This window comes from Acyrthosiphon pisum, chromosome A1, assembly GCF_005508785.2.
Source record: "Acyrthosiphon pisum isolate AL4f chromosome A1, pea_aphid_22Mar2018_4r6ur, whole genome shotgun sequence".
Classification (NCBI taxonomy): Eukaryota; Metazoa; Arthropoda; class Insecta; order Hemiptera; family Aphididae; genus Acyrthosiphon; species Acyrthosiphon pisum.
The window spans coordinates 11315827-11338757 of NC_042494.1; the positions used below are offsets into that span (position 1 = coordinate 11315827).

Below are 22931 nucleotides of genomic sequence, written 5' to 3' on the forward strand. Positions count from 1 at the left end.
ATCAACTATACAGCGTGGTGGAGTGAGTTCTATTGTTTTATAAGCACGTGCACGTCTCTGTTGATACATGAGGCGCTCCATATACAAAGCCGGTAACTGCCACTATGGTGGGTGGTGCGGTGCAGGAAGTTGTTTTGAATGCACGACTGGTCATGTTCTTATTCCGCGCCGAGTATAATTGTGGTAAGAAGAATAAATACTCAACTATTCAAGTTAAGAACATTAAACAGAGGCAACACTTGTTTGGTGTCCTAGAGTTCACCTTCTATGCATTCAGAGAAATAATGACAACCCCCTGGACACATACTCGCTAAAGTAGAAAATAACCACCATTAGATGGTAATTTAAAAAAAAAAACATAATTTCGTATTCCATCAGTAGCAGTTTGAAAAGAACTAATTTTTTTTTTTGCTTGATAGAAAAAATATATATGTTATGTCAGAGGCTTTTCATTAAGTGATTAATTCCTCAGATTAAAGTTTGAAAAATAAATGATTGAATTTTAATTTACAAATAAAAATACATAAAATTACATATAATATCGATTGTTAGAAGGTAAAAGGGCGTAAGTGCCAATTTCCAAATTGTTCAGGAGAGCCGAAAAACAGATATTTTCACATGAACTCTGTAACACTTCGATTTGAGACTTAGGGTCGTTCTTACAATGTCCGGTTAAAGTTAATCGACACTTAACCGGCCGAATTTTGCTGGTAATAAAATCTGTTATCAGTCGGTTAGCATTAACCGAATACTTTACCGGACATGGTAAGAACGGCCCTTAATATGATTTAAAATGAGTTTTTACGTATTTTGTATTGATTAATTGTTCATAATCATAATATATTCGTGTATTTAAAGCCAATTTTAAAAAAAAAGACTTACGCCCGTTTTTTTTCTGATCCTGGCTCTTACACCCTAAAGATGTTCTATTGACTATAATGGCTTCCATAGTTTAATATTGTTATTTGTTTTATATTATTGATTAAATTCAATGAAGACAAATATTTATTAGAGTAGAATGTGTTTAATCAATCAAACAACTAAATAATGTCTACTTACAAATTAATATTTAAATCAATTTCGATTTCGTGTTTGAGATGTTAGACGGTTTATGGTACCTAATACCTATCAGTTTTAGTGTTTTAAAACGAACCGAATGTTCATTGTACTATCATGCCGCTTAATGCTTTTTACAGTGCTGTCAAAACCACTAACAAAAATGATAAATTGATGTAAGCGTCAAAAATGACGCTTACGTTTTATCAAATTTCCTTGAATGTTTTTTAAGTATTTTATTGGCGTTTACATCCAGTTTTTTCATTCCCACCAATTTTATGGCGTTTATGACCACATATTAAAACATTGATTGTTGGATATATACAAATGATAGTGATGTTTAGGTTCGATTAATCGATGTCTAATAATGCCGTTTACAACAATATGCAAAAATATTGATTTTGAAAGAAGTGGCGCTTACGCCCTTTTATCTTCTAACCATCGATATTGGCAAAATAAAAAAAAGCTTCGACAAACACGGATAAAATTCTTATCTCACAGCAAATTTTATTTTTATCCTGACCAGTTTTTTCTGATTAAGTATAAGGTTATGGTTTAACCATTAGATATTGTATTTTTACACCCTGCAGATTAATTATTCAAATTCAAATGTAGAACAAATTACGTTTATAATCTAGTGGTTGTATATTTGGAGGACCAGTATTTTTTTGTTCACATGTACTTACAGGAGCAGAAGATACACATTTTTCTGTACAATCACAACACCGCACCAAAATTGATATCACAGTATGTAGTTTATTGATTTCATTAAATTGATACTTTATGTTTGATCCACCTGGGCCTTCATCAATGGCTACCAAGATAAATATTGCTGCCACATTTAACTAAAATGAAAATGTATTAATAAAATATAAAACCACAATTATAAAAAATATATACAAACCTTTATAAGTTGCTGTTTTTCTGCCATACCTAAATTACAGTACATGCAGAAAAAAGAGAAATAATGTGGCAAATGTCTATTAGTATGCTCGCCCACTTCTTTTTGTAACAGACTTAAAACAGCAATAATTAAATGATCACTTAACGAAGCTGTAGTATCTAATAAAGAATCTACAAATGGAGAGAAAAATATTTTTTTAGATATTATTTAAAAAGTAATATTAATATATTATGGATTATAAATATATTACTGGAAGTAATGGCTGGTATAAGAATAGCATCATCTTGAAGAGAATAATGAGCTAAGTATGCAATTAGCTTAATGAAAAATGATCGGACTTCAGAGCTCATACATTGCAATAAATATTCCACAAACCTAAAATTTTTTAATTTTTTAAATACAAAACTGTTTAAAATTGTATAAAATATTAAAATACAATTGATATACCTTTGAGGATGATTAAACAATATATTACGAGCAAACCAAGCACGCACAGATGCATAGGTACAGATATGTGAAGCTAATAAATCATACCATTCCATGGCGTTCCCTCTTAATGATTTCTTAGTATGCAGACCGACATAAAATATAAACTTACTCACTAACTGAGTAGACAACAAAGATAACTCTTCTTGATCCGTAGCCTAATAAATAGAATTAATTATGTAACAAATTATTACATTTGCATGAAAGATATTTGTTTCCTTACAATTTGTATTTGTTGTAAATCATTGGATGAAGCAATCATGTTTGGTGCATTAATCGTGGCAATGTTACGAATGAATTTAAAATATTCTTCAGTAAATTGACTGCGAGTATGCAAAAACCGTATATTCTGTTGTTGAACACTACGTTTAATACATGAAGGCATTTTGATACAACTGTTACTTGAACGCCGATCGCCTATATAATAATAAATAAAAAATTATAGTTGATACTATATCAGATTTCCCATTTGTAGAATTTAAATAAAATTAATTTTTCCATTGAATAGATGTCCTTATTTATTAAAACTCCTTTTACATTTATAATATTAATTTTTCTTTTTAACTTACTTAAACTAAGGTTTCTCATTCCATTAACTAGCAAATCTTTGTTACAATCTACTTTAGTGTAAAATAGCATATAAGCATTCCACCATCGTTTTTGCCTTCGGTAACTGGTTCTTTTTAATGCATGGTCGAAAACCTAAAATAATTAATAAAAATAAATCAATATTTAATTATTAAGGAATTATAAATGAAAATTTACTTCTCCCATATAATCTCCACCGAAACACTGAGTTTTCATTTCTTCATCTTCGTCCATTTTACATTCAGTTACATCACCATCATCAAATTTGTACCACTTAGATGAACCTTCTGCACTTCTATAAAAAAAGAAATAGGACAAATGTATTATTATTTACTATTTAGTAATTAATAATAACTTTTAATATTCTAGTACTTTAGAAATTTCAAGTACTTGATCCCATTTGAGTACTCAAATTTTGAACTCAACTTGACACAAAATATTATTATTAGACTTGAAAAAATGTATTTTCAAATTGACATAAAAAAAAATACTCGTCCAACTCTACTTTTTGACCATTTTAAAATACATAATGATTACACTGATACATATAAAAATAATGATTTTCTTCTTTTAAATATTAAATTGATTAACGGCCGTACCTTAAGGATCAATACTTGGCCCTACATTATTTCAACGTTTACACATCTAACATACATCAAATATTGTCACGCACTAATATAACTCTTTTTGCTGATGGCACAAGGATATACACGGAATCTTGCATTACAGAAGCAATAACAGTACATTTACAAAATCATTTAAAAATGTATATATCTGGTGTAATAACTGAAAAATAAGAATAAATCCCTCAAAAAGCACAAGCATTCTGTTCAGTATAGGCCACCGTATTCTATCCTCGCTCAATTTTATCAACGTACCAATGCCTTGGAAGCCGTCTGTCAAATATATTGGTGTAATGCTAGACAAAATACTAAACAGGTGATCGCATTTATCATTTAAGCTTGTTAACGCCTAACAATGCTGTTCCCTGTTTTAAACAGGAAATCAACCGTAGAAAAAAATTGTCCTTACCTATTTACAAACAAATACTGCGCCCTTCGCTCACTTGTTTCATTTGGAGCAAATGTACACTTACTACTCACTTAAGAAAACTTAAAATATTTCAAAACAAGATCTTAAGAACAATAACAAATTTTCCATGGTTTGTAAGAAAATAAAATATTGACAAAGACCTAATAATTCCATATCTCCAAGACCAAATCATAAATTTGGCCGAAATCTTTTTCAAGTCTATTCATAAATCAACAGAATCAATCCACTACCAACTCAACATAGAATCACAGCTTCAATGCCGCATTAGTTGTCGATGCCTTAATGACTTTATTTAAACAATGCTTGGTATTCAGACACCATATTAACTTTGTCATGTATAAATTATTATCATATTAATATAGCCAAAAAATTAAATAAAATGAAAAACATTTTGTGAATAACCGTAGATGTAGACAGACGCATAGGCTAGAAATGTCTTATTACTTAACAAATAAAAAGTTGAGTAAACAATTGAATAATAGGAAATAATATAATATTCACAGAAATAAGTATTAAATAATTATTAACATTATTGAAAAAACTAACAGGAAACAAATTTGCTTCTGTTTAATGGAATATTTTAATAATTATTTATAAATTAAATATGTAAACCAATCTATAACTTAAGTCTAGATTTTTTTTTCTTAAAATAAAGGACAAAGAATATTGATTTTTATTTTTAATATCCTTAACCATTAGTATTTTTTGTGTACATGTTTTGTTAGTAATGTTCACAATTATGGAGTGATGGGTTTGAATTTTGGTAAATTATATAAATGATAAAAATATGTACCTGTCTTGAATATAAGAATAGTAATGCCCTCCGCTAGCTTGACCACTGTGGACAACTATACCGGTCAATTGATATTTGGTATGATTTTCATTTTGAGACTCGTCATAATCACAGTCAATTATTTCACCTTCAATTTTGGCTAGCCCCGAAACTATAATAGGTAAAAATTACATACAACAATTATTTATAATGTATTATGATTATTACAAATCAAACATTATTATCACTATTGTTTAAATTAAATACCTGTGTATGGTTCCATGTCTAAATTTCTTGGAAACTCAAAATAATCATTAAATTTTATGGCACATACTCGTTCAAAATCATACTCAAATCTTTTAAGTTGAATAGCTAAAATAGGTGGTAACTTTTTAACACATAATCTCTTAACTGTAACAACCTATAAAAAATTATCATACATACAGTTAGTGATAATTAAAAGATTTTTAAATAAAGAATTTTTATTTGGTTTAACCTTTTTATTGCATTTATCACAATGGTAAGCATCAGCTCCTTCTAATAGCTCTCCCTTTACATATTGTTCTAGAGAGTCGGTTAAATTTGAATGATTTCTTATATCCACACTAATAACACTGAAGGGTTCTTCTTTAGAATACCTTGCAATATAATAATCAACAGTAATTTAATACAATAAATGAATTCATAAAATAATTTTATAATACCTATGCGGACAACCCTGACATATTTTTTGGTCTGAATAAGAACCTCCGAGTGTTTTACTCATGATTTGGTCTTGGGATAAAGCTTTTAGAGCTTCATCTAAGCTTTCTACAAGGCTCATAAAAAACTCAACAGCATCTTGCTGTTCTCGAAGATTCACTGGTTCACCTTGTAATCTATCAAAATAATGTAAATACAAATTTTTTACAAAAAGCCCTAAGAATTATAATTACTTGAAATGTTTCCATAATCCTCTAGGTACATAATATTGAACCTTGCTGAATGCTAGGTGTCCAAATATAGCTTGTACTTGTTTTAATATACCAACATTGTATTCTTTTCTGGATTGGTCAAATTTATTACGATCTTCAGCAATGTCCAATTGAGTCTAAAGATAATGAAACCAATAGATTTAAAGAAATACAATTATTTGATATATATATATATATATATAAAAAAAAAACAAATGCGCAATGGAATAACTACCTCATTATCGTTTTTGTCATCGGCATTAAAATCATCGTTTGCATCAATAGCAGCACCTTGTGCTGATAGTATACCTAATCGTATAGGAAGTACCATGTACAACTGCTGCAATACAGAATTCATGTAACAAGTAGCACCAGCATTTTTAAGTCCAACAAAACCACGAGCTGTTCTTGCACCCATTATAGGCAGATAATCCCATTCGACCAAAGGATCTTCGCGTTCTGAAGAGATAAAATAGTAATGTCTAGAATCTATTTCCATACTAATTATCAGTACAATTACCTGAATAAAAATACTGAGTAAGCATTTCAACAGTCAACTTCAAATTTGATACACAGCCAATGCAGAGAGATATAATAAGATCAAAAGCTGCATTTGTAGAATTTGGAGATTTACAAACAGGCGTAACTTCAATATCAACAAATTCAATAGCTTGATGTTTGGTCATATCTTCCATTAACTTGGATGCAGGAAAAATAAAATCTTCAAGTAATTCTTTGATCAACATTATGCCAGCAGTTTCATTGGATCCAATTTCATCACGTTTCTCAATACTTATCATTTGGACTAACTCTTTGGTTATGTTTAGGTGGCCTTCAAGAATCACTTCTTCCATTCCCGAGTCACCATCAGTTTTTATTTTCTCTCTTATATTTTTTAACCATTTAATTTCATTATTTAACAACTCTTCAAAATCTGGCACAGGAATTTTTTCATGACTAGCATAATTTAATAGGTAAGTTAAAACCTTTAAAGAAAATAAATAAACAATTAAAAATTATTTAATTAAATACATTAAGTGACATCACGACAACTTACATGAAAATACTCATAAGAGTTTTGAGCAAATTTCATTACAGTATCATTAAGAACAGAAAACATTAATGAAATGGTAGATAACAATGGTTCCGCACTCCAGCTAAATTTAATTATCAATAGAAATTGTTCAGCAGCAGAACAACGAACTTGTCTACAAATATCAAATTAATATTTTAACACACCAAAAAAATAAAATGCAATTAATCTATAATTTTCTAAACATATTCAAAATACCTGTTATTAGCCAATAAAATTAAATCAATAAGGAATATTTGCCAATCTTTCTTCTCCATTAACCGACTTAAATAATTGGGCTTCAAAAATAAACAAAGAGTTAATACTTCTAATGCTTCTTTACAAACTGAAATACAATAAACATTTATAATAGAATTAAATTAAATTATAATCTATCAAATACATACCACATATATCTTCCATTTCTAAGGATCTTCCATTTAAATTATCATGCAGATCTGCATTGTTTAATTGACCATCAAACATGTGTTGATTGGCTCCGGCCATTGCCCATGCTAACTGAATAGTAGTCCAGATCATATCCAGGTTAGGCATAAATGTTGACAAGGACTTATTGATAGCTAATATAGAGTCTTCTAGAGTATCACAACCAGTAGCAATTTTATCAATGAACTTTCGTGCGAGTTTTGAGGTAACACTACGTAACATATACTCTAAATTGGGATTAGGTACTAGACCAAATGCTTCTTTCATTAAAGCCAAAGTATCATCACATTGGTCAATGACATCTACTCCTTTATACAAACAACATTCGTTGTCATCTGATGTTCCCATAACTAAGCCAGATGATTGACATAATTGTGTAATAACTTGTCCCATTACACATAATACAAGTCTACAGATCTTAAGCACAACCAAATAAATAGATCTAAATAATAAATTTAACACAAGTTTAGTGTAAGATATTCAAATTTTAATTTAATTTATTTTATCAATAGTTATTGTTTTTACCTTTTTGTAGTTTGATCATTTTCTAAGATGAATTTATTTGATACTAACATTTGGATAATTTCAGGAGCATGACTACTTGTTATAAAATGTGTTTGAAATTCTAGAGTTTTATCCGCCATTGGATCAATGGCAGGCAACAACATAGAATATAGCACCTACAAATATTAATATAGTTATAAATAACATATTTTACATTTATACCTTAATATTTAGAACTTACCTCTAAGTTGTATAAATTTTGAGATGAGGAACTAGTAAAATATATACTATCTATGTTTAAATTTCCTTCAAAAGGTTCTGATCGATAAGTAAAAAATCTCTGAAATAAATATTTTATTTGTTTTATTCTGATCATCAGATTATTAAATTAGATGTATTATGTGGCTTTTGAAATTTGAAACATTAAAATATACACTAGGTGTTAGAACTAAAGTTAAAATTTTCCAAATAAGTTAGGTAATATTTTTAAAAATAATGATTTATAAACAAGGTTTAATTATTATCATGTAATATGTATGTATAAACTATTTTAATATTAATGAAGACGTTATACCTGTGTATTATGTTTTTGTCTTAGTAATGCATAACATGGCAAATTGTATGTTAAGAAGGATCAGTTTTAATCAGTTATTTTTAATATTACATTAATTTGATATTTCATTAAATTTAAAGTTAAGGCTACTTTTCAGTTATCACAACTACTAACTACAGTACATATCGGTCACTCGCTAGGACAATAATGAAGAAATATATTTTGTATTAATAATATATATTGCAACAATGATAAGTTATCTCATTATTATCAAATGCATTAATACAAAAAACTAGCTAAGTTTATATTTGATTAATTAATAATGTAAACTATCAAGCCATAATATGTGTACTTTTTAATTCTATACAAATATAAAATAAAAGTACCTTAATATTTTTGATTGTAGATTCTGCAGGGGGAATTAATTTTAAAATACAACGGGCAGCTTCTCGAAGTTGTTGATTTTCAATTTCAATACCCTTGTCTGACACTTGTAGGAAGAAATTAACATATTTTGAATTTTCAGAAATGATCTATAAATTATATTTTTATTTAGTGTTAATGATGATCTTACAAATATATTAATAATACACACCACAGTAGGTAAACAGTTTTCTGCATCCATATTTAAGCTAAAATCATACAGAGGCTGATTATTAGTGATAGAGCTATCCGAACTGCTATCCGGTGAACTGGCTAGATTCGTATTAGCGGTCACTAGTCTAGCATTAAGATACTGAAAACAAATTAATTGTTGAAATAAATAAACTATAAATTAAACTTTAAAAATATTACCAATTTATCTCTGAAAGGGAGTTCACCAAGAAGTTTGTTGTCGTCTAATGTAGTGGTGAGGTCAATACTACTACCAGGGAATATATCTAATTTTATATTTATAGAACCAGCTATGGCTGTGATTGTTCCACTATTCCTTAGCCTTTTCAATAATTGTCGCCGTACACATGAAATATTATCGTTACTATGCATGACAAGTTCATGATCATCAACCAAAGAGCGATTGGCATTTGTTAAACGAACAATTACAGTTATATGTTTTCCTCGACAAGCTCTATAAAAATGTAATTTGATTAGTATTTTAATGATGAACTATAAAATATAAATTAAATAAATACCTGTGTAATGGCAACAATGTACGATCTCCATTAAAAGAAGCGTCACATTCTCCTAAATACTCATACAACACTTTCATAACCCTGATCATTTTAGTGATTTCTATGTTTCTTTCAATTACATCATCACTGTTCATTAACGGTTTTGATAATATGCTTACTGTGTCATAATGAGCACGCAACCTCTCTAAACACTCAGCCACAAATGTTTGGTGAAATTCTAATGGGTTGGCTTGCAGTCTAGGAGCCAGATTCGTATTGACTTCTTTCAGCAAATGTATTGCATGGGCTGCAATGTCTTCAGTACAATTAGTCACCACTTTCCATAAATAATCTACACCAATTAAATCTATATTCTCCATATGATAACAACGTCTTTTTTTTAGTAATTTTCCTTCTTTTACATTCACTGCTTTGAAAAATCGTTCAAAACATCTATAAAGTAATTAAATAGCTTACATTTTCAATTATTGATGAAAAAAATGATTAATTTTACATACTTTATTCCATTTTCAGTAAGTAATGTCGGATCAAGCTGCAAGAGATTATTAATAAAAAACTTTGTATTAATTGAGGGGTCAATGTCTGGTTCCTCCCCCATTAATTTTGAAAACCAACGAAAACAAGCTTCACGATCTGCTAAGAACACAGCCTTTTCAGCCAATGCTATCCAAACTTGATGTGCTTGTTCAGCACACAGCCAAAGGTTTCCATCCTAAACATAAATTATCAAATGTCTCTTTAAAATATTTCATACATTTTATAAAGTATTTAATTGGAGTATACCTTTAAACAAAATTTTAAGAAATACAATCTTTCTTGAACTTGTTGTAAATGACAATAGCGCCCATCAGGATAATAATTAGCAGGATCAAGATTATGATTTTCTAAAACAAATTTGATTATTATAAAATACTAAAAATATTTTATAAAAAAATTTTTAATTAATTTACCTTGGGCAACTTTTCTCACATCATCCATATATTTGGATAAATTATCTGTGACCAAAGACACTAAAGTATGGTTATTTTGAAGACGTGCAATGATCTCTTGTCTGAAAATTTATAGAGTTAACACTAAGAACTGTAAATATTATATCTTTTGTTTTGGGCCCTAATAAATTTCTTAATTGCATGTCGAATCATTACAATCCCTACATCATATTTAAAAACTGTATATTTACAGTACTGTATCTACATTTACTTAAATACTACTGTTCTTTTAGATTTTGCATATTATATAATAAAATATAATATGGATATTAGTTATTTTATAAATATATTTTTATATCTCACCGATACAAAGTATGTGCTGGAGCTTGATGAGCTCCCACTGGAGAAGAATCATATAACATACATATATCTCTCATATGTTTTAGAACTGGAAGTACCCATGAACTATTACTTTTAAGTTCATCAACACATTTGTCAAGCCATGCTGTTTTCTGCGCATCTCGGTCCTAATTGATCAATATTAACATTTGATAAGTACTATCATATTATATATTTATATCACAGAAAAAAGTATTATTACTTGTGCACAGCTATAATCCAAAATTTTTACATGAGCAGATAGTGCTTGATCTATTATCTCGGTTGATACATCTTCTCCATGGGCCAAATTCCAAAACAACATTAACACCTAAATACATGTTTTTAAATAACAAAATTCTTAATTTATGATATAAATTATACTATTTTAAATAACAAGTTGAAATTACTTTGTGAGCCATAACACCATCTTTATCATCTTCAGCTAGTCGTCTTATTAGTTCCAATAATTTTTCCCTTTGTTTTTTATTAGCATTAGTCCAATTAGCCTATAATGAGTAATGATTTAGTATTCACTTATAAATAAATAATATATTTTAATTTATTATTACATGAAAACATTCAAATAAGTGGTCAAGTTGTTCTGGTGAAAAATCCCAAGCAAGCTTTGCTAATAAGTCATGGACATTTTTCACAATAGCATCATGTTTTCCAGCTTGAGCTGCCCATAATGCATCCAAATCATTCAATGATAATGCTTGTTCTTTAATCACAAAACGTATAATTTTTTCAAGTTTCTCTACATACTGAGGCTGATGTAGAGAATCTCTAAGTACTATTTCTAGTACATTATTTTCTTTGATCCATTTCTATATATAAAAACAAAAAAAAAAATCAAATATTGTTAATATTATATTACCATTTTAATAGGTTATTATTATATATATTTAAGAAAACTTACAGCCATCTTTTCTGGAGTTAAATATTCTTCATCATGATCTATATGCCTGTGAGGAGTGTATGTGACATTGGTAATAACTTTATTAACTTCATTTAAGGCATTCATTTTGCCATTGAAAGACGATATTTGTAATAACCTATTATTCAAAATTAATATTAAAGAATAAACAGTGAATACATAATAATAACATAATATTAATGCCTAATAGTAATAAATTATAATATATATATATATATACCTGAGTAACATTTTAAGTCTAAATATCTCTAATTGTTTAATTAAATCATCTTGTTTTGGTATTTTCACAGCAAGCTGTTTACAAGCCTTAATTATTGAAGAAATTGCATCATTCTTTCCTTCATTTTTGGTTTCTTTTTTTAACTCATCGTCAGTTAATACATCCAATAAACTAGGTATTTTTTCCTTTAAATTTATAATAATACAATTTAGTTCATGCCATATACAATTGAAAAACTTACATACCACAATAGGCATCAAGTACTTAAGAATTGTTGGTTCAGTTAAAAGTTCAGAACAATTACCAAATGGCCTAATTAGACCAGAGATAATTGATATAGTTAGGGTTTTATTAGATTCAAATCGTCCAGATAATTTTTGAAAACCGCCTAAGACTCCAAATCTGAAAAATAGTACATTGAAAATTTAAAAATTAAAATTATCAACTTTTCACTTGTTACATACTTATTTAACAGATCAACAAGCCAGCCTTTAGGAGCTCGCGAATCAGGCGGTGTTCTTGCATATAAATCAAAATCGTTTGTACCGATTTCTGGTATATAATCCGAATGTTTAGTACAGTTGAATAGATGAAATCTGTTGGTAAGTAAAGATTTGATAAACGAAATCAACAACAGTTTAAAAGATATTATTTACTTATTTAAAGGATTAAACAACATCCCCAACATCTCTAGAAATGGAAAGTTGTCATCGTCAAGTTTGAGCACCAACAGTTCTACTAACTTCATACAATTATTCATGATATACTGTTGAATGTTTACTTTCCAACTGTTGACGGCATCATCGGTTAATATTCGTGTAAATGATAACACCATAGCATCACGAAAAAATTTTTGGCATCCTTCATTGTTAATGTCCAATCCTTTTTTGCAAAATGCGATTGAAACATTCAACAACGATAATAACTCTTGATCAGGTAATACTGGTACAATCCAACGTTGGCTATGTATTTTCTCTTCCAAATTAATTAGTTTCATAATAGGGAATACCAGTTCTTCTTCTTCCTCCATCTCGTCTTCTTTAATGGTTTCTTCTTCTTTGGTTTCCACATCATTTTCAACACTGTCATCAGCTGATGTTGTCTCCCCAATAGTATGTTCAGGCACTTGATGTGATTCAATGGCCTGAGGCTGCAAAATGTTGATGTTTGACAGAACGCTATGGATTTGTGTATTTTGCTGCGGTACATTCTACAGAGGGGAAAAAATTATTTTTATGTCTCATAGAGTATATTACATACTACTGAGCACAATCAAACAGCTAGAAATTGTACTCACTTGAACGTTTGTCTGGTTATCGGCCGAATCCAATCCGACGGTTTGTCCACGAGTCACAATAGTCATCCTGAAACACAAGACGTACTGTTTGTACAACGACGATACTCCGCCGCCACAGCACTAGAAGCGCCAAAATATGTGGGGGACGCACTACGACAGTCGTCGAGTGGGTATAATATAATAATATTATAGACCGTGATGTGCAAGTCGACCAGCCGCCGTACTAGTGTGATTGTGAACGATATTACGGCGACAGACGAAGCCAGCACTCGGGTGGCCCCAGAAATCCCATCTCTCCCACCACCGACGGATACGGCCCGGTGTCAGTCATATAATTATTATCATCATACTCACGGGATGGCGTTGAAGACGTCCGGAGTCCGACGGCTGTACTACACATACACGGCCGGCGGCAGGCCAACGGAGTGTTGTTTACGTTTCGTTCCAGTGGACACGCCGGCGAGACGGCGGGCTGGCGCGTGTATATGGCGCAGAACAAGCAGTGACAATGACATGGACCTCGAACACGGCAGCCGGGGGGCGCGGCGTCTGTTTGTCTTTCCGATCGCGCACGTCAGGGGGTACGTTGCCGGCGGCGAGCGTCGTTAACTACATAGATACGTTCCAATGGTTGAAAACAGCTCCGGCTACTCGGTGCACCGTGTGATTACGATAAAACGAAAGAGAGTGGACGTATAAAAATAATAACACGATACCGGGTCTCGGAAAACGCGGCGCTATGCGAGCGGTGTCTGAGGACTGGTTCGTTTTTATTATGGTATATTATGTGTTAAAAAAGCGATACGCGTTCACGACGGTGCGACGGCGCTGCTGTTTTGGTTGTACAATATCGGCATTGGGTTGTGTTTCGCTACAATGTTTTTGAGAACGAATTTCGGTACGAAATAAAAATCGTATCTCCGGGTAGATCGAGAGGGGGATGTACTACGGATTATACGGACAGCGCGTCGGCGCGACGAAGACCGCTTGACGGGACGGGGTGGCGGTGTGCGAGCGAGACAGGCGACCGAGACAGGCGACCGAACGGAAGATAGAAAATCAAACACAAAAACAACTTCGCCGTTCAGCTGATTGGTGCCAAAGACCTTGCACAACAACGCCGACAGTGATAAAAATCCGTGGGTAATCTTTATCCTTATCGTAATTTGTAATATCACTAGACGGTAACTCAGAACGAAGGGGGTGGCAAACTTGTTCAATTTTAAAGGGCGGCAAATGTTTAAATATGTATGTTTATTAGGGGCGCCAAATATCATTGCCCTGGCCCCTGGGGCACCAATAAGAGTTAGCACGGCACTGCAGTAACTACAACTGTCTGTTGTACCTATCATGCTTCAACTCCAAAGTTGAACTGTTGAAGACGTAAGCCACTATAAGTTCCCAAAGTTACTTTGAAGCTCCTTTTAACTACATATACATATTATCGCATAGCTTTTAACATTTAACAAGAAGATATTTTCTCTACATAGTGGTTATAGCAAACGGGTTTATTACTTTAGTTAATACTTTTCGGACTTCCACGGGAATTGGGATCCTTAAAAATCAAACATAATGTTTTGGGGATGGTGAAAAATAAAAATCTACTCCAACAATTTTATTCCGGGAAACCCTCCAAGACAACTTGAGTGGAAAATAGTGCGATCTATATAAAAAAACTTGATTTAAATTTTTTTTTTTTAATATATACACTTTTTTCAATTAAATAAATAATAGTTTAAACTTTAAAGTTTCGTCAGTTGTTTATTTCTATTGCTCGAAATGCGTAATATAGGATCAATTATTTCAATTTTCGAATAGGAAGGTCAAGTGGGGACAACTGATAACGTCTAACAAATGACTGTTCAACTGTTGAGCTTTAAGTGCTGAACGCCTAAACGGGCTTACCGCCCTGAAGTCTGAACTGCCGAGTGCTCAGGGGGCCGATTCTTGAAATCATACGACTAATCCTCGCATGCGGCATAAGCAATACAATTTATCGACTGTGACAAATTTTTATCGCATACTCACACGCAACAAACTACAACTCACTGTTAAGTGCTATTTGCCAACTTACAACTGCTAAGACACTATAATAAGCTGAGTGGCGAGTGCCGGGTGCGTTGTGGGTGGAATACTGGGATAGTGTGATGCAATGGCCAACGATGCGCGGGCCGCAGAGTCCAAAGACTATATAAGCCGGCGCGAATGGTAATGATAACGCGCGGGCGCGGAGTACCGACTCCCGATCAGCCGATGACGATTATATTTTGTATTATTGTCCATGCACAACAAACTTTACTGTACTCGATAAATTTATAATTTATGTTGTTATGCATACACGATATACATATTTATCACAATAATAATTAATATTATTTAATTCAATATTTTAGTGTTGATATGTTGTTTTATTTATTCTGTTGTTCGCTGCCACAACTTAACAATAATAATACTATTATATAATAGACGCTGATCAAATCAAAGAACGATTTTGTTCAACAAACGTCGCATGCGTTGCCGTCGCGACTGATTTTTCCTACTTCTCAGCGTGTTTCCGGTCAAAGGTAAGTGTTCACGAAATGTGTATGACGGACCATGTTTCGATTACGGATTCATAATTTTATTTAGAATCACGCAATCGCAAGTACTGAGTTTGCGTGTGGAATTCAGAGAATGTGATATTAAACTATTATAAATGATGGTACCTGATAAAGTTAAAACTTAAAACATATTGTGTAGTTGACAAATATTGATGCAATAGCAACTTCAAAATAATCCAATTTAGAACTTTTTATTATACTATAGAAACAAATTTGGATATTTTGTGTTAGGTAAAATACTATTAAAACTATAGACCACATTTATTGTATGTATCAACACCTTTTTAAAAATATCTAGATACTATTTATAAAAAATTGTTTTTATTTTGCTAATTATTATTTTTATTATAAGAGTTAGGTATACCTAGCCTTAAACAATTATTTAATTTGTTGAAATACAGTTAAAATATTCTTTACAAAACCGATTGTTCTTTACTATGAATAAATATTAGGCACTAAGGCAAACCAATAGTTTAGGATGTAAAAACAATTGAACTATTTCCTAGATATAAAATATTAAAATTTAATTGGTAGCATTGATTATAAATACTTTATTTATTATCATTGGTAGTAGGTACCTAATAAAAAAAATAGTTTTTATTGTATCAATAATGGGCACATTTCATTGTCTACTTCAAATTGGTTGACATAATTTTTTTTAAGTGCACAATTTTTTAAAAATGATTTAGTCATAATATAAACCTAGATGTAAAATGTAAACCATTTAATTTCCTAAAAATGTCTAAATATCGCCGATAAATCATTTTAAATGTATGTATAAACATATCATTTGAGTACAACCATAATATGTTGTTCATCTAGGATATCAAAAAATGTATGATGTGTCCTTTTGTAATATATAGATAGGTATGAACAAAAATTAATCATAAGAAATATGATAAGAAATACATTTTAGTAATTGAAGTAATTGTTCTATAATTTAGTAAAAGTATTTTTAACAATGAATTTGAAACACGGTAATTTAAAATTTGAAAATATTCTAACCAATACAAGTATGTCAAGTATAGATTAAATTTGTAATATTTTGTTAATGCTTCACTTAACAATCAATTCACTCACTAATTAAAATAACATTATTGTTGACAGTATACTGCTCACAATAATACATGAAAAGAAAGTGCATGTTGTGAACTATGGTGGTACAATTGTTTATTAACATAATCGTTCTCTAAATATTTTTGGGATGGATTTTCTAGAGTGAGCTCCAGGTTTTGTTTTTTTCTCATCTTGCCATCGTATTTTTCAACCTTTTTTTATCCATTGCTTAATCTGAAATACTTATTATTATTATTTAAATAAAAAACCGGTCAAGTGCGAGTCGGACCTGTGCACAAAGGGTTTCGTACTATCATCTATAAACAAGTTGGCAACACTGCTTATATAATATATTCTATGATTTTTAGTATTTGTTGTTATAGCGGCAACAGAAATACATAATCTGTGAAAATTTCAACTTTCTGACTTTCATGGTTCATGAGATACAGCCTGGTGACAGACGAACGGACGGACAGCGGAACCTTAGTAATAGGGTCCCGTTTTACCGTATGGAACCCTAAAAACTATGTTACTAGGTTAATGATAATATAACAATTATCTCACTGTGCTGCATACACATAGACAAATTTGTTAACACATTTGAAATTAATGATTACTAATAATAATGAAAATAATTGGATTTATCATTTATATGATTTATATTTTATTTATTTTTCGTTGTGTTGAAAATTAGAGTAATGTGATTCTTTCGATAAATTTCCCTACAATATAATATGATCAAAAGTATTAAAATACTAGATATTCAAATACTTCAAAATAAAATGTATTTAAAGAAGCATTCAATACAGAAAACATTAGGTATTTGAATACTTTTACTAAAATACTTCACAACACTGGTTATTAGCTGGTTTTTACTGAGTGGGGGGGGGGGGGGGCATGTTTGGGATGGAACATGTGTATATGAGGCGAGGATTCTTCACTACAAACCTGGGTGGTCACCTATCTAGGAGCTAACAATGCTGGCCGATACTTGACCTCAGTACACGTTAGTGACTGTGGCCAACCACCTTTCCACACCAAGCCCCAGCTTTAAGTTTTATATAAGGGAAATATACTCTAATCTTAACGTTAACAAAGTGAGTAACAACACAAGATTGATCCTGCTGAAAGCAAGTTAATATTTATGGGCCAGAGAAAGAAAAAAATAATACTCTGATAGGTATACTCTTAAAATGTATCCAGTTCTATGTGTCTATCCAGTTGGTTACTTCATTCTTGACTTAGGTACTTATATTGTCTATACATTCAACTTTATAGATTTTAATATTGTTGTTCACACTCTTAATAAATATTTATATTACTGGAATTAAAATGTTTTTTCATGCATGCAATTTATCAAGACCTAAAACTGGTTTTTGGAAATTATTTTTTAACAAACCTAGTAAAACCTATGTTTTTCTATTTTCTAACACTAACCAAGACCAAAAGCTAATAAACCAGTTTAATAGGTCTTGGTTATGGTATTAGATAATAAAAAAAACCAAGATTTCATCTGGTTAATTTTATACTGGTTTTAAATCCTTCAATTTATTAATTGTTTTTTTATTTTTTAATTCAAGTTTATAGTTTTTCATTGAAATTTCAATGTATCCGTCTAATGGTGTTTGCTGTGGTTATTTTATTTGTCTGTCTGGCATATGGGAACTCAGCCAGGTTTCAGGACACTGATATTCACTCTGGAGACTTATCAAAAACGGTCAACGACTATTTTCTTTGCCGGCACTGCGGTACAGATATTTCACCATTATCATCACTGATATCAATTGACAGTCCAGCTGCTTCAGAAAGCCGTATATCTCCATTATTTGGTTTAAAAGATGTCAAAGTCCAAACTGTAAAGAACTCATTGCATTCACAATTTGAAATTCTTACACTATCTAAAACTTTGTGTGTTGGAAAAGGAAATGTAAGTCAAATACTAAATTTTTTTAACTTTTATATTTATTATAAATCAGTGGTCGGCCACTGGCAGCTGGCTAGCCTCATCCTCCCTCTTGATATTTCATACAACCCCCTCCAATATGATAATTTAATTGATTATTTTATATTTATATATCTTCTTGAATGTATCCATTCTATATCTATAAAATAATTTAATTGTTTTTATACTTACCGATAAGATAAAATAAGTTCTAATAAAATTTTTAACTTCTGTTCGACTTGGCCTGAAAAACTTTTTTTGATTTTTGAATATGACCCAAAGTCATTTGAGTTCAAAAAAAATTCTGACCTCTATTTATATCACTGATCTAAATTACATATTAGTATAAATATTATATTTAACATAGACATTCTCTTAAATTGTTTTAACTGCCAAGTCACTTTGAAATAATATTTTTATTATATGCAATAAATAATAGTGTATTTATATTTTATTGATAGTGGCAGACTGAAGATTCATGGTTTCCTGGTTACGTTTGGAAAGTTTGTGTATGTGCTAAATGTGGACGTCATATTGGATGGTAAGTTTATAGAGTGTATATCTAAACATTTTATTTATTTATTTATACCAACACAATCTATAAGATATTGTTATATTATTATAAAATGATAATAATTAGTGTTCAAAATGTATTTGTATATTACTTTGGAACCAGAATATTCCAAATCTGGTTCAAACATTTCTTTCATAACACATTCTTCACAAATTGAAAAATTGTTGTTATTTTTATATATTTTAATAATTTTTTAGTGATTGGGCTGTATTTTACTATAGTCCGCGCAACAAAAACTGGCCGGTGACCGGCGCGATTCTAGTGGCCATTTCTGGGCGGGCGGGATCACGGGGGTCACCGGCCAGTTGCCCGGACTATAGTTCATATTTTGTTAATAAAATAATAATATTTCAATGCCATTCAAAAGCAATATTAACATTAAAAATTAAAAATTAATTTACAATCGTCAACTTAAAAAGAATTTACACTTTCTATATTTTATATATCTGATAAAAAAAGGTTTATAAACTTTATATTTATAAATGTTAGTTAAAATATCAAAAACAATATAAAGCATCAGAATATATATTTTTTTTAAAGTGGTTCATACATCAAATTATTTGGGTAATTATGGGCAGTGTATATTTTGTATATAAAAAAAATACGAAGTCAAATATTTCCTTGTTTTTTAGAGCTTAAAATTTCAAGTCTAGTAATGGCAGTATACTTTCCCAGTTAATTAACAGTTATCTAGTAAAATTTACTTTTACTTTACCATGTCAAAATATAATAATTTAAAATACTATAGTAATAACAAATTATTTTCAAATGTGCAATAGTACCTTATCAATTGGTATACATTTATAGATCCTACCGTCGTACGTTTTATTTGATATTTAAGAGTGGCTTTTCACTAAGTCAATTTTTTTCTAATATTTAATTACTATTTAGTTATTACTACTAGGTAACTAGTAGATGCTTGAATTGGGAAAAAATTAAAAATGGGATGTAAAAGTGTAAAAAATATTTGTGTAACTTGAATACTGAAATATCTTATTGATTTGGATATAATTAGAACCCATACATATTTCCTACAATGAAAGGGGACTCCGACCCCTCTCAATTCAAGCACTGCTACTAGTTATTTAATACACGTAATATATTGATAAATGTATGTATTGTATGAACTATGTTATGTTATAGGATGTTTGAACCTTTACATTTGGCTACTAGTGATAAAATATACCCATCAAAAGAAGGGTTTTATGTTGTCATCATCTCAAGTATTATTAACGAACTACGTGAGTTTAATTTGTTGATTGTTAGTGAATTAAAAATGAAAAACTCTAATAACCAGTACTCAGTTGGTACTTAAATATTTTTGATATTTTGTTGACCTGCTTATATAAAAGATATTCTATATTAAAGGCATTCATTTTTTTCATTTTTCTAATTCAAATTATTTAAAATTGTATCTATAGTTTTGAGAAAAAAAAAACTGTATCTATATTGCCAATTTTTAAGTTTTACAATTCTTTTAAAAATATATATATTAATAAATTATCCTTAATTAATTAAATTTTAATCATAGTTCAACATAATATAATACAATAAACTGTAAGTTTCGTTTTTATATAGTTAATTATATTCTATTATTGTATACATTTTGGGCTCAAACCTTATTATTAATTTCTAACCACATCTAAAATAAGACAGGGGTCTCCCACATTTTTTTACGACCAAATTTGAGATACGCTTTGGCATCACGGTTAGTGTTAGTATTTATGTATGACTATTATAAGCTGTTATGAATAACACCAAAAGAAAAAAATATATATATAAATTGTATTTAATTACCTTAATCAGTAAATTCAAATCAATGAAAAATAAATTAAACTAATATATTAAATATTTTATTTTCAAAACACTGATTAGCTTGGCGATGCGGATTTGGGTCTGTCGGTTGGCGACCCCTGAAATAAAATATTGGGCTATTGTGCAGTATGCACTCTACTGATTATATTATGACTGCAGTATGCTTAGTTATTGCTATAATAATAATTAACTATTATAAATCATTTTGTTTTAAAAAAAAAACTTGTAATTCCTTAAAAATTAGGTATAATTAATATCATGTATCAATGTCAACAATATGCTAAAGGTGAATTAAAGTAATACTTAGTAAATTAATAGGTAGATTAATAAAAATACATTTCATTACTGCCGAAAACATATTAATATAAAGGGGATTACATTTTAGGAGGATAAATTTCAATATCTAATGCGCCGACGCTGCCCAGAGAAAAATGTTTTAATATTTTAATTTTTAGTATTATTAATACATTAGCATTCATGTATTATTTACTATCAGTTATAGTTCTCTTTAATATCCACTAATTTTAATTTAATTTCTCATTCTATATAATATCTTTAAACTCACTTTAATGTTGGTTTTTGTTTAAGATGCTGACTCGTTGATTGTGGTGCCAAAACATTTTTCTACAATAGAAGATATCTCAGATTAAAAATGTCATCTCCAGGCAATCAAAATTCAACTGACAACAATTATGAAATAATTATTAATTACCCTAAAACACTTGTTGATGAACCACCAACAGAGAGTCAGAAAGAAAAGTTATTGCAATTTGAAGAGGAGTTTAAAAGTCGATACACAGATGACGATGAAGATTATGTTGCTACAGTAAAACTTGGATTTACAACTCCTCCATTAGTTCTTTCATATAGACCATTCTGGAATCGTAGAAGAGATAATAAAAGAAAATGGGAAGATAGGAGTGATAGACATTCGCATTATTCTCATCATAATAAACGAAATTGTGGTTATAATAATGATTATAGGAGATAAGATAAATTATTTACAGTATGCATGTGTGAATTGTATTATCCAGTGGTTCTGACTTGTATAATAATTTATATCTTTAAATGATTTTATTACAAAATCTATTATAATAATTATTTACTTTCAAAAATTAACGTTTTGGGACTTAATAAATATAAATAAATTTTTTTTAAATTTATGTGACCAAGATGATTTTTTTCAATTAAAATGTTCTGTATTATATTAACATTACTCCTGACTTGTACGCATGCAATGTCCACCAGTGATTGCATTATAATAATTTTTTTATTTAATAAAATTGGGCCGGAGTGGCGCAGTGGTCACACAGTTGACTACGACTCACACAGTCATTGGTTCGATTCATAGCAAAGTGCAAAAAATGTGTGTGATTCTACGCAGTCACCATTTTCCCGTTCTGTCGTCCGATTGCATCATCCGGTTTCCAACTAGGTCCCACTCCACTGGAAGTGAAGACCGCATATGTCTCCTCTTGGAGAAGGGGGGTAGTATCATGCATATAGTGATATATACATAGATAAATAGATCACATGATCTCCCTACTACCCACTTGTGATAAGCATTGTCAAAGACCTTGGGGTCGTTTCAATGAACAAATATAGAAAAAAAATTTAATAAAATCGCTCTTTGAACTGCATAGATGAAATGTGTTGGAT

General features: G+C 30.2%; 2 protein-coding genes across 2 annotated transcripts in view; one reads left to right on the plus strand and one right to left on the minus strand.

Moving 5' to 3' along the window:
* Positions 1–14261, minus strand: part of LOC100167429 (probable ubiquitin carboxyl-terminal hydrolase FAF-X) — a 16514-nt gene extending 2253 nt beyond the window's left edge. Inside the window, exons 1-37 of the mRNA XM_003246992.4 lie at positions 13640–14261; positions 13286–13352; positions 12645–13198; positions 12453–12584; positions 12234–12390; positions 11989–12173; positions 11751–11886; positions 11401–11658; positions 11239–11337; positions 11052–11159; positions 10814–10977; positions 10472–10572; positions 10305–10405; positions 10019–10233; positions 9522–9953; positions 9184–9457; positions 8984–9124; positions 8775–8921; positions 8077–8175; positions 7857–8011; positions 7292–7773; positions 7104–7230; positions 6870–7020; positions 6333–6798; positions 6048–6271; positions 5795–5949; positions 5564–5737; positions 5356–5497; positions 5127–5280; positions 4881–5031; positions 3212–3329; positions 3016–3148; positions 2670–2863; positions 2408–2604; positions 2211–2335; positions 1961–2130; positions 1743–1901 (exon numbers count right to left, since the gene is read on the minus strand). Coding sequence (XP_003247040.1) covers positions 1743–1901; positions 1961–2130; positions 2211–2335; positions 2408–2604; positions 2670–2863; positions 3016–3148; positions 3212–3329; positions 4881–5031; positions 5127–5280; positions 5356–5497; positions 5564–5737; positions 5795–5949; positions 6048–6271; positions 6333–6798; positions 6870–7020; positions 7104–7230; positions 7292–7773; positions 7857–8011; positions 8077–8175; positions 8775–8921; positions 8984–9124; positions 9184–9457; positions 9522–9953; positions 10019–10233; positions 10305–10405; positions 10472–10572; positions 10814–10977; positions 11052–11159; positions 11239–11337; positions 11401–11658; positions 11751–11886; positions 11989–12173; positions 12234–12390; positions 12453–12584; positions 12645–13198; positions 13286–13351 — 6846 coding nt within the window. The 5' untranslated portion in view covers position 13352; positions 13640–14261. The remainder of the gene's footprint in view (positions 1–1742; positions 1902–1960; positions 2131–2210; positions 2336–2407; positions 2605–2669; positions 2864–3015; positions 3149–3211; positions 3330–4880; positions 5032–5126; positions 5281–5355; positions 5498–5563; positions 5738–5794; positions 5950–6047; positions 6272–6332; positions 6799–6869; positions 7021–7103; positions 7231–7291; positions 7774–7856; positions 8012–8076; positions 8176–8774; positions 8922–8983; positions 9125–9183; positions 9458–9521; positions 9954–10018; positions 10234–10304; positions 10406–10471; positions 10573–10813; positions 10978–11051; positions 11160–11238; positions 11338–11400; positions 11659–11750; positions 11887–11988; positions 12174–12233; positions 12391–12452; positions 12585–12644; positions 13199–13285; positions 13353–13639) is intronic.
* A 1248-nt stretch (positions 14262–15509) lies between these two features.
* Positions 15510–22435, plus strand: LOC100164712 (protein cereblon homolog). Its single transcript, XM_016807478.1, has 5 exons — positions 15510–15849; positions 18522–18868; positions 19345–19424; positions 20601–20698; positions 21861–22435. Exons 2-5 carry the CDS (start codon positions 18560–18562, stop codon positions 21920–21922), a joined length of 549 nt encoding a protein of 182 aa, XP_016662967.1. The 5' UTR covers positions 15510–15849; positions 18522–18559; the 3' UTR covers positions 21923–22435.
* Positions 22436–22931: the final 496 nt, after the last annotated feature.